General features: G+C 44.8%; 1 protein-coding gene across 1 annotated transcript; it reads left to right on the top strand.

Moving 5' to 3' along the window:
* The first annotated feature begins 9,499 nt into the window (after window positions 1-9,499).
* On the top strand, window positions 9,500-14,582 carry LOC133923837 (transcription factor E2FB-like). Its single transcript, XM_062369110.1, has 13 exons — window positions 9,500-10,003; window positions 11,123-11,300; window positions 11,452-11,508; window positions 11,584-11,669; window positions 11,796-11,884; window positions 11,965-12,019; window positions 12,971-13,023; window positions 13,133-13,183; window positions 13,263-13,311; window positions 13,392-13,457; window positions 13,547-13,641; window positions 13,738-13,960; window positions 14,033-14,582. Exons 1-13 carry the CDS (start codon window positions 9,632-9,634, stop codon window positions 14,096-14,098), a joined length of 1,440 nt encoding a protein of 479 aa, XP_062225094.1. The 5' UTR covers window positions 9,500-9,631; the 3' UTR covers window positions 14,099-14,582.
* The last annotated feature ends 611 nt before the right edge of the window (window positions 14,583-15,193 follow it).

Raw genomic sequence — 15,193 nt, 5'->3', positions numbered from 1 at the left:
ATAAAATACTTTGGGATATTCAATCATGATAATTTGTTGACCAACTTTATATAAAATCCCAATCCCAAAACGTACGCGTAATTGTTGCACTGTGCCTCGTTGCTACTTACACCTGCTGCTCCTTTGAAGTGCCCCAGGTCATCCCGATGCTTAAAACTTTATTATACCAGCTCCTAAATCAGTCACTGGTAAATACAAGTCTTACAACAGATGATACCACAGCCATACAACGAAGTGAGTAGTGAAATAGATCCACCATCCCAATAATGCATAAAGGATTCATGCGATCAATAGGATCCACATCATCAGAGAGTACAATAGAAACAGCATGGTGATACGCCACTTCCACAAGCAACTCGGGTGCGGACGTGACTAAGACTATTCGTCAGCCTCACCGTCAACATCGGTGAAGTCCAGATCTTCCTTTGTAATCATAAGCACGGGTGAGTACAAACGTACTCAGCAAGTCTCAACCCTTGCCCTACATCAAGGGGTATAAATACATGCATACAATATTGACAAGATTAAAACTATAAGCTTAACTTTTGCGAAGAGCCAAATTTTCACATGCACTGGTTCCTTTTCATAAAGTGGGTTTTGTGAAAACACCATATCATCAATATTAAATGAAAGTAGGTTCAGCCGTGGTGGAAAGTCAGTAGGGCCCAAGTTTTAATGTTGCCTGGACACTCTGTCCACAGCAACCCACGGCAAACTGCCGAACCTATTTCCAAAAATGGCACACCTTGCCCACTCACACTCCAAGGAAATACACACAACCCATGCTAGTTTTTGTGACCGAACTATAGTTCGTCCATGACTGTGAACACGACAATTTGAATATTTTTACCTCTACAGAGTGGTACACTTTACCCACAAGTTGAGCTTGGAAACACACCACCGTCGTGGCAGTGCGATTCAACAAAGCTATTACCCACCACAACATCATCCCACTTAAGGATGGAAATTTGGGTACACCTGACAGGGGGCAGGTTTGGGTAGAAAAATAGCATCGTGGGGTTCTCGGGTCGGGGCCCCAACCTGAATTGGGTTTAGGGTTGGGTCTCCGTTTTCCCCCACGGGGGCACCTGCAGGCCCGAAACAAGAAGCCAATCGTCCGTCTGACCGTCTCCGTCTCCTGAGGTCCCCATCATCATTTCCATTCTCCCCCTCCACACTACTAAATCCAACACCTCCGCATCCTGGCATCCGTCTCCATCTCCACTGCGCTTCCTCATCGAGCCCCACACCCCCACTTGCTTTGTTGTCCTCCTCCTTTGCATCTTCTTCTCCGCCGATGTAGCCCTCCCCGACGGCCGCCACCGCCCTCCCCAACCACCTCCTCACGATTTGCCGTGCACAAGGAAGGTAGCACGAGGCAGCAACGGCTCCTCCACCTCCTTCTCCTCCCAATCCCTAGGCTCTTCCTCCCCTTCTCCTCCACCTCCTCGACTCCTCGCCATTGACACCATGAAGCGGCAGATCTTGCCACGATGCGACCACCTCCTTGGCTCCTCCACCTCCACGGCGTGGCCATGGCGGCCACAGTGGCCACAACAAGGGATCTGGAGGAGGTGCAGCCACGGCAGCGGATCTGGAGGCAGCATAGCCACCACGGTGGATCAGGAGGCACTATCATCCTCCTCAGATCCTCCATATCCCCCCCTCCCTCTCGAGGTATGTTGTCCCCCCCCCCCCCATTGATCTGCGATTGTGGGCTCTACCGTGAGTGCCGGCCATCAAGTTGTTGCATCAACGTTGAGATGTCTCCGGCCATCGCACCGTCGAGTTTCCTTCGTGTCATGGCCGTTGAAGCGGATGTGCTCCAGCAGGCCTTTGTGCCGTGACTGTCAAAGTGGGAGGCGAGGCGAGGGTGCGGCGTGGGAGGGCTACGGTGCGGCGAGGGAGGGCGACAGTGCGGAAGGCGCGACGAGGGAGGGTGATGGGCCGACGAAGAGGGAGCTGCACCATCACGCGGTCGCACATGGAAGATGAGCTGGTCGGGTTTCGGGTTACCCTGTTGGGTTTCGAGTCCCTGTCGGGGGGCGGTGGTGGTTTTGCACCTGGTATTGAGTTCGACGTCGAGTCGGGTTTGACGAATTGTGTTTCGGGTCAGGTCTGTTCTAGCAAAACCCGACGAGGGCAAACCCGTTGCCATCCTTAATCCCGCTAGCCGCCTACAGGAGCAACCAGAGGTTCCTGACCTTTAATAGGCCTCCAACCGGGTCGATAAGCCTGCACCTACTTGCACCTGCTCCATGGCCTCCCACTGCACTCCTGCCTTCGGACGACCAATAAACTAGCTGTGGGGTTTAGACTAAGCCCTGCCATATACAAGATGGAGTGGCTATACGGTAAAGACTAGGTAAGATGTCACACCAACTCGGTCCTTAATCGAACCAAGTCAAACATCTCCACACAAAGCCTCCACACAGGCAGCACTTAAACTCCCAAGACATTCCCGACGGGAACTCTGATTTGCCCCAGCTCTAACATGTTCTCTATTGTTATCATTATCTGGTAAGTCTTCTCATCCCAATAACTCACATAACACTAAAACATCAAGTTTCACACATTTCACAAAGCTAATTATAATTAAGCATGAAATAACAGTAAAGTACACTGCCCTAAGCATACTAGTATCAATGGATTCATCTTAGAATATTTGATATTACCAGGATGGTACTTCTAGGGTTATCAAGGTTCTATACCGGATGATAGCAATCGGCCTGGCTAATCTATATTAGGATATAACTAGATCAATATTTCAAACTATACCGATAAACAATACTTCATGCAAATATTTGGTGGAAAATAGCTGCTACGAGTTGTGATGATAAAACTGGGTGCAATATGATCAGCAAAAGAAAAAGGATTGAGACTTGCCTCCACTGAAGTCCTGCTCGAAGTCTTGCATTCCTGGCTCCTCCTCCTCGAACTCTCCGATTTCTAAAACACGGTACACAAACAACACAAATAAATTATGAATAAAGTTTAAATAAATATGAAATTGATATGAAAAGATAGGGTTTGTATTTAGATTAATATTGGTGGAAGAATCGTCGAAATTGAAGTTGAAACGGAGGAGATATAAGCTTTGAAAGTTGGCTGGTAGATTAAATCAAGAAAAAGAAAAGGGGAGAATATTCCTGGAATATTTCCTAGAAAATCGGATTTTCGGGAAAAAGAGAAGAGCTACTGTGCATATGGGCTTGGCTATTGTGTTGGGCTTTGGCGGACTCTATGGTTTCTACATCAGCATGTGGGCCGAGGTGGCCCAGTCCGGCCCGAGGGAGGGGCGACGGCGGGAGACAGCAGCACGACCGGGCGACGCTGGAATGGCGGCGTGGGGCTGTCCGCAGTGGGGTTCGCCAAAAAGCTCGCCACCAGAGGCTCCCGGCCTCGCATTGGGCCGAGAAACGGTCTAGGGTGATCCCCAAGGCATGACGGAGGTGGTGGTTGGGCATATCCTCGGCGGCGATGGTCGGAACAGGGCCAATCGCACGCTAGAGTTGGAGGTGGCGGCGATCGACACGGGAAATCGCGGGAGAATGCTAGGGGTGGGTTTTTAAGCACTGGGAGTATGTATGTGGCGTGGGGAATGCATATCGTCGCTCGGCTTGGCCGGTGATGCATCAACGACAACTGGCAACGGAAAAGGGGCACGACGGCCATGGTTGCGCAGTGGGAGCTCGGGAGACAGGGAGACTAGACTGAGGGGCTAGGGGGTAGAGTGGAGCTCAATGAGGCTCACCATGAGGCCTAATTGGTCGTTGGCGGCCTCTGGAGAGGGGATCGACAACGGCGGTCGCCAGAGAGGGAAAACACACACAGAGAGAAAGAGGGGCAGAGGGAGGGCGAAGCTTGCCTCGCTGAGCTTGGTGGAAAGCGGTGAGGTGCGGAGGGTGGTCGACTGGGCTTTTATAACCAGACAGAGGAGAGCGGTAGTGAGGTCTGGTGACACTCACATGCGGTATGATGCGTGCGATTGTCAACGGTGACATAGGGTCGGCGGTGTAGAGGTTTGGACTTCGTGCGGCATGCAGTGGGGAAAGTCAAGCTCGACAGTCGAGGCAGCAACGACTTTACTTCGTGCACATGCTCATGCCGGCGGTGCTCTCGGGCGCGGTCGTCGTGCACGATGCCAGTTGGCAAAGGGGCGATGAACGGCAGTGTGAACGATGACTTAAGTGGCGGTATGGTGCGGTAGTGGCGAAGTTAGGTGGGCGGCAGTGGTTGGCTTGGCGGCAGGGTCCAGTGGCCGGTGAGCTCGGGCGAGAGCACGTGCAAGCGACGGGCACAGGAGGAGGAAGACGACAGTGTTGCAGGGCTATTCTGGGTCGACGTGCGGGAGAGACAGAGAGGAAGGGAGAGTGGGTCGGGAGAGGGAGCCGGGCCTGAGAGAAGGAAAAAGGCCGGGCTGGATAAAAGAAAGGAAAATGGGCCGCTAAAAAGAAAAGATGATGGACTGAGAGAGAGGGAGAGATGGATTTAGCCTGAGAACAGGAAAATTATTTTAACATTTGATTTGGAAACGTTTTGCAAATAGATTTGAACTGATTCTTTTGAACAAATTTGAGATTCATTTTTTTTTTTTGAAAAACTGGGATTTTACATCCTTTTAAGTGTAGCATGCCAAAAGAAATACTCCATTCGGTCGTAAATATTTAACGATCCGGTCAAATTTTTAAAACTTTGATCATTAATAACTTCTAAAATATTTAGTTTGGAAACATAAAAATCATATATGTAGATTTATCTTGAAAAATATTTTCATAATATTATATTTTTATTAGATGTTATAATTATATTCTAATATAAAATAGTGGTCAAATTTGCACATCGAAAACCGTAACAAATAAAAAAACATTATGTATTTTTGACCGAAGAAAGTACTAAGATACATGAATCGAGATACATAATAAGAACACAAAATGACTCAAATAATTTAATGCTCACAGGTACACACGATAAATACAAAGCTAGGTTTAGTTTACATCTAAGGAGATTATCAAGCACGTACCGAGCTCAGCATTGATGGATCTAAACAGTGATTCTCTAGCTTTGGCCAGGTGCAGCTTCACACAATTCTTGTGAACATGAATTTATGCACGCTAAGTTTTCAAATTTAAACATATGTAGATCTCTTGCTGGTACACTGAAGCAGACAAGGTTTAAATAAGCCAATTTTTCCTACATCTCTTACTTTTTGGCTTTGTAATGTATCGATCGAAGGGCTTCATGTGAGTCCTATCATCCATGTTATTTTGGTTCACAGAACACACTACTACATTCCTCAGAGAAGAATCGAGGTAATTCTTATGCAACTTAGATCCACGATCATGTTTGGAATCTGCACAGGAATAGTCTTAAGTTTAGCCCAGGAATTCAGAAACCACATGAACGGAAAAAGTAAGTATACTGAGTACGACAGCACCTTTTCACCAAGGATATATCTTGGTGGCCTGGCAATTGATTCAATGAACCTTAGATAAAGATGGCTCTGCTTCCTCGAGATCCTGGATAGCCCAGCCCATAGATCAATAGTAAGAACGCATCCATCAGCAGCACGAATTTGAAACAAAATAACAATAATGCTATCTTTTGCTTTTCGATGCTGATCAATACCTAGCATGCATGGACACAGAAAAGGGCTGGTTCCTGTCAGTTCCCATGTTTCCTGATGGGCTCCACGGGAGGCACGACCCGTGAGTGATTTCCATCACCTACAAGAAAGCGGATGCCGCATCCTTCCGCAAAATTATTGTCGCCGAGACTAGCTCCGCAACCCTGTTGCACTTGATACGGGATCTACTGGAGACCGCATCCAGCCTCACGCCGACCAGCATCCGACGTGGATGTGGGTGGGGGGCCGGATACGGCACCCGCTGGAGATTGGCCTAAGAACGCATCCATCAGCAGCACGAATTTGAAACAAAATAACAATAATGCTATCTTTTGCTTTTCGATGCTGATCAATACCTAACATGCATGGGCACAGAAAAGGGCTTATTCCTGTCAGTTTCCATGTTTCCTGATGGGCATAGCATACTCCAACCAGGGAGTGCTCGATCGGCGGCGGTTCTGGTCGGATCGCCTGCGTGGAGCAGAGCATCACATGAATCAGGCCGCATGATTCGTCGACCCACTCACCCTGAGGTCTCCATTTATCCCTTGAGAGCTTTTTCGAAGCACACATGCCATGTGATATGATGCAGTCTTTTCTTTTTCTTCCTTTGCGGTTACAATGGCACGCTGCTTGCCTAAATCATTGGGATCTCCCGCTCGATCCACAGTAATTGTCATGAGGGGCCAACCCCTCCAGAGAATGTGGTACGGGCAAATTGAAGATATATAATTAGAACCATGTGTGCACGATGCAAAAAGGTGTTTCGGACGTTTGATCACTCGTCCTAAATTGTTGATTCCACGATCGGTAATATGCTCAAATAAATCATACAGTTTCCCCAAGCAACATCGTTGGATTTCTTCCGTCATACACCACCAAGTTTTTACTAGAGTGGAGCCGCCACATCTTAGCACTCGCTGCTCCCCTAGGGTTTCTTCTGTCACCACCATCCCCTGGCCCCTCTCTGTTTTCCCTCTGGCGTCCTCACCGGCGGCGAGAAGGAGCATGGAGCCCTCCTTATAGATGTAGCAATCTTTATAATGTTTAGCGTCAATAAAACTCTTTGATGCCAGCTTTGGCTCAGGTGCGCCTCGCGTCGTAGTTGAGTGATGTTTGTTCTCGGCTCCTTTGTGTTTGGGATGGGATATTTAGGTTTGATTTTCCAAGAGGGAGCTTTTGTTGTCCCATCTCGAGGGTTTTGTTTCTGGGTCGTCGTCCTCATCGGCGACGGGGCAGCGGATGGTGGCACTGTATTTTTCTTTCTCAACCACATTTGATAGTGCAACTGTCGATACCCCTTAACAGCTTCAGATGCGTCTCGACTTTGGATATGAGACATTGGATCTTGCGATGATTCCAACGTTCTACCTCACTTCGGTCCAGTAGAGCGATACCATGAGCGACGGCGGAGACCGGAGTTGAAGAAGATAAGTGAAAGATCTAGATGTAATTTCTATGTAATTTACTTGTCTTCCAAAATACAAGGGATATGTGCTGCTCAAAATTTTAATATAATCTTCTTCTATTCGAAAAATACACTCATAGAATGGAGCTAGACATGAGCGAGAGAAGAGGCGAAGAGGGTCACACACGTCCACATGACTTGGCATGCACTACACCGTTTAATTTGAGTGGGCACTCGGCGGGCTTGCAAATATATACATCCGTTTTTTAATTTTGCAAATCCACACACATGTCCCTCGTTGGAAGGGCGATAGATCTACGTGGCACACCAATATAGACAAGCTCGATATATGTCGCCCATTCAGTGGGAGACATGTACATATCGTCCAATGAAAGGGAAAGAGGTACGTGTCATCCATTGAACGAGCGACATATAGTTGAATTTATTTAATTTTTAAATAGAATTAGAAATGATTATGAAATAGAAAATTATGTTTTTTTTAAATTGAAACATCGTTAACCAAACAATTTGAAACCATGGATATATAAACCATTGCAATAAACAAGGGTGCAATAATAACCGAAAAATCTTTGTTGTAGCACATAAACAGGAAAATATTGGTAACCAAAACAGAGAAACATTTGATATTTATACCGGAAAATGGTTATGTGCTGACCTTGCATTTGTATTGGAATCGGTACCGTACTGACAAGAAAATATTAGTTAGTAAACAAGAAAAGTGAAGATCTGCGACACATATATGACTGGAAAGAAGACTATTAAACCGGAAAATATTGTTGTGCTGACTAGGAATTTTACTGTTGTGTTCACCTATCTTGCAACAAAGTATAATGTGTTTTCCCTTCATGTGCTCCTGTTGATGCTCCAAGAGAAATGAATCATACCCGTGATGCAGAATCATGAGATAGGTTCATCATGCCCACATTAAAATTATCAACACTAGTTATCAGAAAATATTAGATAGAAAGCACGAAACATGTTGACTTGTAATTGGATCCTATGTGGCGCCGTGGTCGTCTTTTAAAATGACGATAGGTGGGTGACATCTCACGTGAATACCACCGTGACCTTATCACTAGTCTGAGACCACTGATAGTTCTTGTTGCTATTGAAAGAGCGACAAATTCCTTCCACGTGAATGACACCATGGCTTTGTTGTCTAATCTGAGGTCAAGACACCTTCTATCACTTGTTGAGTGATATATTATAACATCGTTATTCTAATGGACGGTAAGAGTTGATTTGCAAAAATTAAAAGCAGATGCATATCTTTGCAATTTTCGGATTTTAAAAAAAATATCCGCACTGGCGTGGGTCCGACTAGGACCGGATCCAGCCAAGCCCAAGCCAGAAGCCACGCAAACGCGTACGCCTCCCGCACAAGTCGCATGGGATGACATGTAGACCCGTCATTTCGGTGGGCCTGCTTGCCAGCGACAGAGGCACACCCACCGCGAGTCTGGTTGACAAGCGCCCCCGTTCCCGCCTCCGCGTGTGCTCTTCGCAGGTACGTACCCGGACCCGGTCCATGTGGACCACGGGCTTTCAAGCGGGCAGGGCCCATGCATCAGCCGGCGAGGTCGCCCGTTCCTCGGTCGCGATCCACCGTGCACCTGCCCGAGCGAGGATCCCATGCTCGCCGCGCCGCCGCCACTGGCCTACACGCCGGCGGTTCGGGTTTGATGAGATGGCCTGCGTCTGCGTGCATGGAGCATCACGGCACATGGTTTTAGTTTTACTCACCCGTTGAGAGCACCCAGACACAAACTAGGCCTTGAGGACTCGTATCCTGCAGCGCTATTTATTTGTTCTCCACAAGCATACACACTGCGGTTACCAAGCATCAAATACCTCCTCATCCTCCTTGTGTATGTTTGAATCAAGTGCCAAATACTGGGGTGGAGTGCGAGAAAATTTCTTCCATCAAAATTGCTATTAACCTCACTTGATATTAATTTATAGCGTACAATGTAAAATGCTGGATGTCTCATGCTACTCTAGCTATGGGACGAGAGTTAAATCAGCGAAAAAATATTATATCGATAGATGGGAAATACAGTTAGAGTCGTGTTTGCACGACAAAATAGACATTCTCTTATTATAATTCTTTATTATGCCAAATCATCTACGTTAATTATGGATTTTATAATCATCAAGACGCTCGAATAAGGATATAAATCCTATATATAATATAACGTGAATAACCACCATAAACGTATATCACTCCAACTTACGTACTAAGATTACTAGAGTAACTTAAAATTTTCAACCGACAATGACACAAAGACCCACCTGTTCCAATTCGGCATGCCAACTCAAACATATTTTGTACATGAATCAACTCCCACACACAAGATTATGCGTAAAGAAATACATCTCAAAATAAGAAGAATATCCACGATAAAAACCCCTAATGAGAGACGAAAAATACAATAGCACGAGAGGGAGAGAGAGAAAGTTGCCGAGTTGTTTTCCCTCTCTCCCCCGCCCGCAAGCTTCCCCGCCTCCGCTCCCGCTTCGCTTCCCTCCCCCCGACCAACTCGCGAATCAAACCCTACTCCCCGCCGGCCACCGCCATGGACGGCGGCTCCTCCAGCCTCCCCCTCTCCCCGCCGCCGCCTCCGCCGCAGGCATACCTCCGCCGCCCCGTGCCGCCGCCCGCCCCTGCTCCTCCCAAGGTCCACTTCATCCGCGCCGCGGCGCCCATCCCCATCTTCTCCTCTCGAGCCCCCGGGACCCGCGCCGCCTCCAAGCCCCCGATGCCTCCTCCTCCCGCTCCCGCTCCCCACGCGCCCACCGCGCAGGCTCCACCTCGACCGCCGCCACCGCCACCGCCAGCCCCCGCCGCCACCGACCAGCCACCTCCTCGGCCGCCCCAACCGGGTGCGATGCTGCCGCCTCCGGCTCCGAAGGCGGTGGCAAGGGGGAAGCCGAAGGCCAAGGCACCGGTGAGTCAATGAAGCTTCGCGGGTTTCTTTTTCCTCTTTGTTTTCATTTTCAGCTATTGTTCGAGTAAATTACTAGCTCATTTGTCTTTGGTCTGCTGTGATACTTGTGGTGGCTCATAGTGTTCGATCACCACACGGGATCATGTGATTATGGATGCCATGTATTGGTATGCGGCAAGTGAATTGGGGAGCCAGCGTGATTGGGAAATTTTCTGGAAATATAGGTTTGTTTGATAACGAATATAGCTAGCATATTCGACGTGCAATGCCTGGATCACTCAAATTCATTCATTGGCTGCATAGTTTGTTGCGATGTTTTGGGCGGTAAAGGCGATGCACTAAAACAATCGTTTCAGGGGTAGCAGCTAGGAAGCTAACTGAAACCTTAGGTTTGCTCTATGATGGATATGAGTAGTATTTTCAGCGCGCAATAGCTGATGCAGTCGAGTTCGTTGGCTGCATCAGCAGGTCTATTGGTGATGTGTGCAGTTGACCATTTCAGGAATAACATTAACGGCTGTATGGTTTGTACAAGCCTGTGTCAGATCATGCTCTGTTAGGTGCATGCCATTTTCGAATTAAGCTGCACGCTACCTTGCTCATCTTTATGCAAAGCTTCTGTATGCCATTTGCTTTGAGCATATCGTCGAAACTTGTTCAGCAGGAGTATGTGCATAAACAATTGTTATTTGTTATGTGTTAAAGTTTAGAGGGATCCCAAGTTTAGATCATTTACTGCATATGTGTCTAGGGCTGTGGGCTATATACCTTTGCTACTTGCCATTGTGAGATTGTCCTGGTACTAGGAGGACTTACCCACCCATAATTTGCAAGATCTGGCAACTATATGTGCACGGATTTTTATGCGCTTAACCTAATATGGTGGCCACTCTTTAGATTGAGGGCTTCATACTTAGAGACATTGCTTTGCTTCATTTCTCTTCTTTTAATCATCTTTAACATAATGTACCAGTTCCAGAATCATGGATGTATTGGTTGATCTTCAGGAATAACTTAATATTCTAAGATGGTTTGGTGATTGGGTACATTCTGTTAGCGTGTTATTATTGTAGTATGTTTGTTGACATTATCTTCTTGTGCATGCTCCTAATATTGTAGTCCATTGAACAAAGCAACGGGAGAGAAAATTCCCAAGCTGAAGTCAACAATGGAGAGACTGTGAAAGGACATGATAAGGAGAGTACCATTGGACCAGTAAAAGCTATCAAGCGGTCAAAAAAACTAAAAGCTTCAAAACACACCTTGGGCACCTCAGATAGTTTCAAAGCCATTGAAGGTGCGCTATTGCCAATTTCTTTACTCAGCTTACATAATGTGCATTACAGTGATTGTAGAAGTTCCATGTTGTCATTTCAAACCAGATTAGTTCATTCAGTGGCCATTTATAGCTTTTACTTATAACTGACCGGCTCAATTTTTCTGTTCAGGAGATGCTGGGCCTTCTTTGTTTTTGTCGAACCACTGCCGCTATGACAGCTCACTAAGTAAGATTGCTACGTTTTCCCCTAAAAATTAAGATGGTATCTTTTCTTGTTTACTTATTATTAGCTTGATGCCAGGTCTGCTGACAAAGAAGTTCATCAACCTGCTTGAAGGAGCAGAAGATGGGACCCTTGATTTAAATAAAGCAGCTGAGACATTGGAGGTCTGGATCAGTATAACAACAATAATAATACTAAAAACCCTGTTTTGCACTCTCCTCAGGTTCCTGGTCTTATTTCGTAATTTGGGGGTGAAGTTCCTTGATGTATTGTACTTTTCTTAATTGCAGGTGCAAAAGAGGAGGATATATGATATAACAAATGTTCTCGAAGGTGTTGATTTAATTGAAAAGACGCTTAAGAATATGATTCGCTGGAAGTGAGTATCACCTGTCTCTGTTTTCCAACACATTTTACAGTTATTTTAGCATTTTACTCATGAAATAAATACATTGAAAGGGGATTTGACATGTCAAAGCCTAAGGAGATAGAACGCCGAATTTCTGCATTGAAGGTACACTATGCTACTTGATTGTATGATCTCCGCTAACTCTTTTCTGCATATGTTAGTTCCCTGATTATGTTTATACTATAATTTTTTAACTAATAGAGGGAAGTTGTGTTGCTTATTTTTTGGTGTTGTGTTTTGTTCACAAATCTGAAATTCGGGTAACAAAAATCAAATCATGAACTAAGAGTAGAGTAGGTTAGACTGGCTTCACCAGAACTTCCCCCCTTTCTTTGTACAGTTAAGCTAACAGAACAATAATTGTATATAAATAATTCTTTTAGTATCAATCTTCATTAAAGTGTCATTTATATGCAAACAAAATATATTGAGCCAAGATACATATTGCTAAGCTTGGACAATTGCACCGTGGCTTAACTAATATTTGTTTTTTTACTATGTTAAGTAAAATAGATAAGTCAGAATAGTTACAAGTTTGCTGAAAGTGAAGTCAGTCATCATCACTGTTTCAGTACAATTTTATCTGACATACGTTGAAGCTTGCTACGCTGTCTGCTTTCTGCTAGTATTTTTGGGCACGTATATAGGATGACAGATCAAATGACAAATGTGGCCTCATCTCAATATTCTGAATAGCATGTGAATATTCAGTAGTGGATAGTGTATAGCGATGATTTAGTGGATGCAACTTACTCTGTTATGTCTATAAAGAAAGAAAGAAGCCATCAGCCCATCTTAAAGTAAACATCCAGAAGATTCAAGCCAATATGAGCACATCAAGTATCTTACGTAACCTCAAAACATGTTCTGTAAACATATTTTCTTTTTTGAGGGCATTCAGTTCAGAGTATTGGCAATGCGTTGCAAGTTAACATACCCATCTCCTGACAGTTTGCACGTCATTACATTTGAACATTAGCATTTCCCCCCAGATTTATCTAAGTTTCCATCTAATTATATATTTATAACTACCTGGTGGGTTTTGATAATCTGCAGGAAGAACTTGAATCTCTTTATGATGAAGATGACAGGTTGGAGGATGAAATAAGGTAATTTCTATCATTAAAGTAATAAAAAAATATGAGCTGCCTCCCCCTCCCCCCCCCCCCCCCCCCCTCCTTTTTCCCTTCCTTTTCATTAGCAGTTGCTTGTCCGCAGGGAAGCACAAGAGAAACTACAAGCCCTCACAGTAGATGAAGACAAAAGAAAGTAAAATTCTCATCTCTTGTATCTGCAATTATTTTTAGTGTTGCTACGGTTAGCTGAGTCCTTCTATCTGTCTGATTAGGTTCTTATATCTTTTGAAGGAAGATATCAATAAGATTCCTCACTTTCAGGTTAGAACTCTTCAGACCTAATATTTGTCTCTTCTTCTTGCAAATTTAAAGTTATGTCATAAGTTCCCCATTTACTGCAGGAATCCACTCTTATTGCTATAAACGCTCCTCATGGAACATCTGTTGAAGTTCCAGACCCTAATGCGGTACAAAATCTTGATTTTCCATTTGCTACGTGGTCGTAGACTTGTAGATGATGGAACTTTGTGATTTCTAACACTTATATCTTTTCCAGGATCTATACTTGTACGGCAACCTGGGGTTGCAAGAGAAGCATTACCAAATTCTCTTGAGAAGTTCAATGGGCCCCATTGATTGCTATTTAATAAGGTAAGCTCCCATCAGCATTTCAATTGTAGACTTCTTTCCTATGACGTATGTCTTGAAAATACTAATTGTTAGCCAATTTTTAATGTTCCTCACTAGTGACCATCAGGAGATATTCAACCCAGACCACCCGGTGGCACCAGACAACTCAGAACCTGCGGTCGCTTCTGGAAGTTCTCAAGCTGCGGATCGGATGGATTGTGATCCAAATCAGGCACCAGAGAAGGGAGAGAGCAATGCTGCATGCACGCATACAGTGGAGCCGTCCAGAAACCATGAAATCATGTCTGGCATTCTGAGAATTGTTCCATCAGATGCTGATGTAAGGAATCCTACTAAACCACCTCAGAAATCAAGGCTGTATCGTTGACACTTACAGTTCTTGCTTTTGCAGGTTGATGCTGATTACTGGTTCACTTCTGACCTTGATGTTAGTGTGACAGATGCATGGGGCACTTAATGGATTGATCCTCAGACTCAGGGCTCTTAATCTGTCTCATACATAGACAAAATAGAATGACTCCACAGTACACATTTGCATTGAGGAAGGAGCTGGATCAGTAGGACACCTTCAGCTATGTTCATGTCTCGGTAGCTGCGAATTTTATTCTTCCCTGTCCATGTTCTGGCCCCATTAACCAACAAGGCACAGGATACATCGTAGGAAGTAGATCTTGTACATTTTAGCAGCATGATGGTAGTTGTTAATCTGCTTCATCGATAATTCAGATAGGATCGGCAACTGCAGTAGGTCTCAGCTTAAATCTCACTGGCCTTTGCCTTCCTTTGAACGGACTGTGTATGTATATCGAGTTAGAAGGCAACACAGTCCGAAATAAGGCCATCCGGTTTTCTTGCCTTTCGAGGGCAGTAATATTGTATATCCTGACTATCACCAATAGCATATCTATAGAGGCTATAAAATTGCTGTACTTTTTGGTTTTTCTCTCCCCTGTTTCTTCATTCATGCGGCCTACAGTTCTCCTTTGGTGCCTTCAAAAAAATATCAATATAAGTTATTTTATTTCCTTCTATGGATCTCCAAATTATATACTTGAATGAATTTGCCTTTGGTGCCTTCAAAAAAATATCAATATAAGTTATTTTATTTCCTTCTATGGATCTCCAACTTATATACTTGAATGAATTTGAGTGCCACTGTTCACGTGTTTCTTTATTCATGCGGCTCTAGTTGGAACACTGCTAATAAGCGCGCACGAGTAGTCGTCCGTATGAACCAACCCGCACCCCGACAGTCCTCACTTTTTCTTTTTTGGAAACTTTTTCTTTCACCTTTTTTTTCTTTTTTGGAAAATTTTCTTAAAAGCTTTTTAGTTAAAACTTTATAAAGAAACGTTTTTTTTCAAACTTTTAAGGAAAAACTTTTGAGAAAAAAATTAGCTCACAACTTTGAAGAAAAAAGATTGTGAGAAAAAGGTTTTAAAAAAAGTTAATAAGAAAAGTTTATATCAAACCATTAGTATGCTCTGTGGGCATCTTGGTTGGCTGCACGTAAGTTGGATTGCTCGCGTGCAACCGCGAAACAGGAATTTCG

The sequence above is a fragment of the Phragmites australis genome, chromosome 7 (assembly GCF_958298935.1).
Source record: "Phragmites australis chromosome 7, lpPhrAust1.1, whole genome shotgun sequence".
In the NCBI taxonomy this organism is placed as follows: Eukaryota; Viridiplantae; Streptophyta; class Magnoliopsida; order Poales; family Poaceae; genus Phragmites; species Phragmites australis.
Note: the sequence above shows the minus strand (reverse complement) of the source record. Positions and strands in the feature narration are given on the sequence as shown.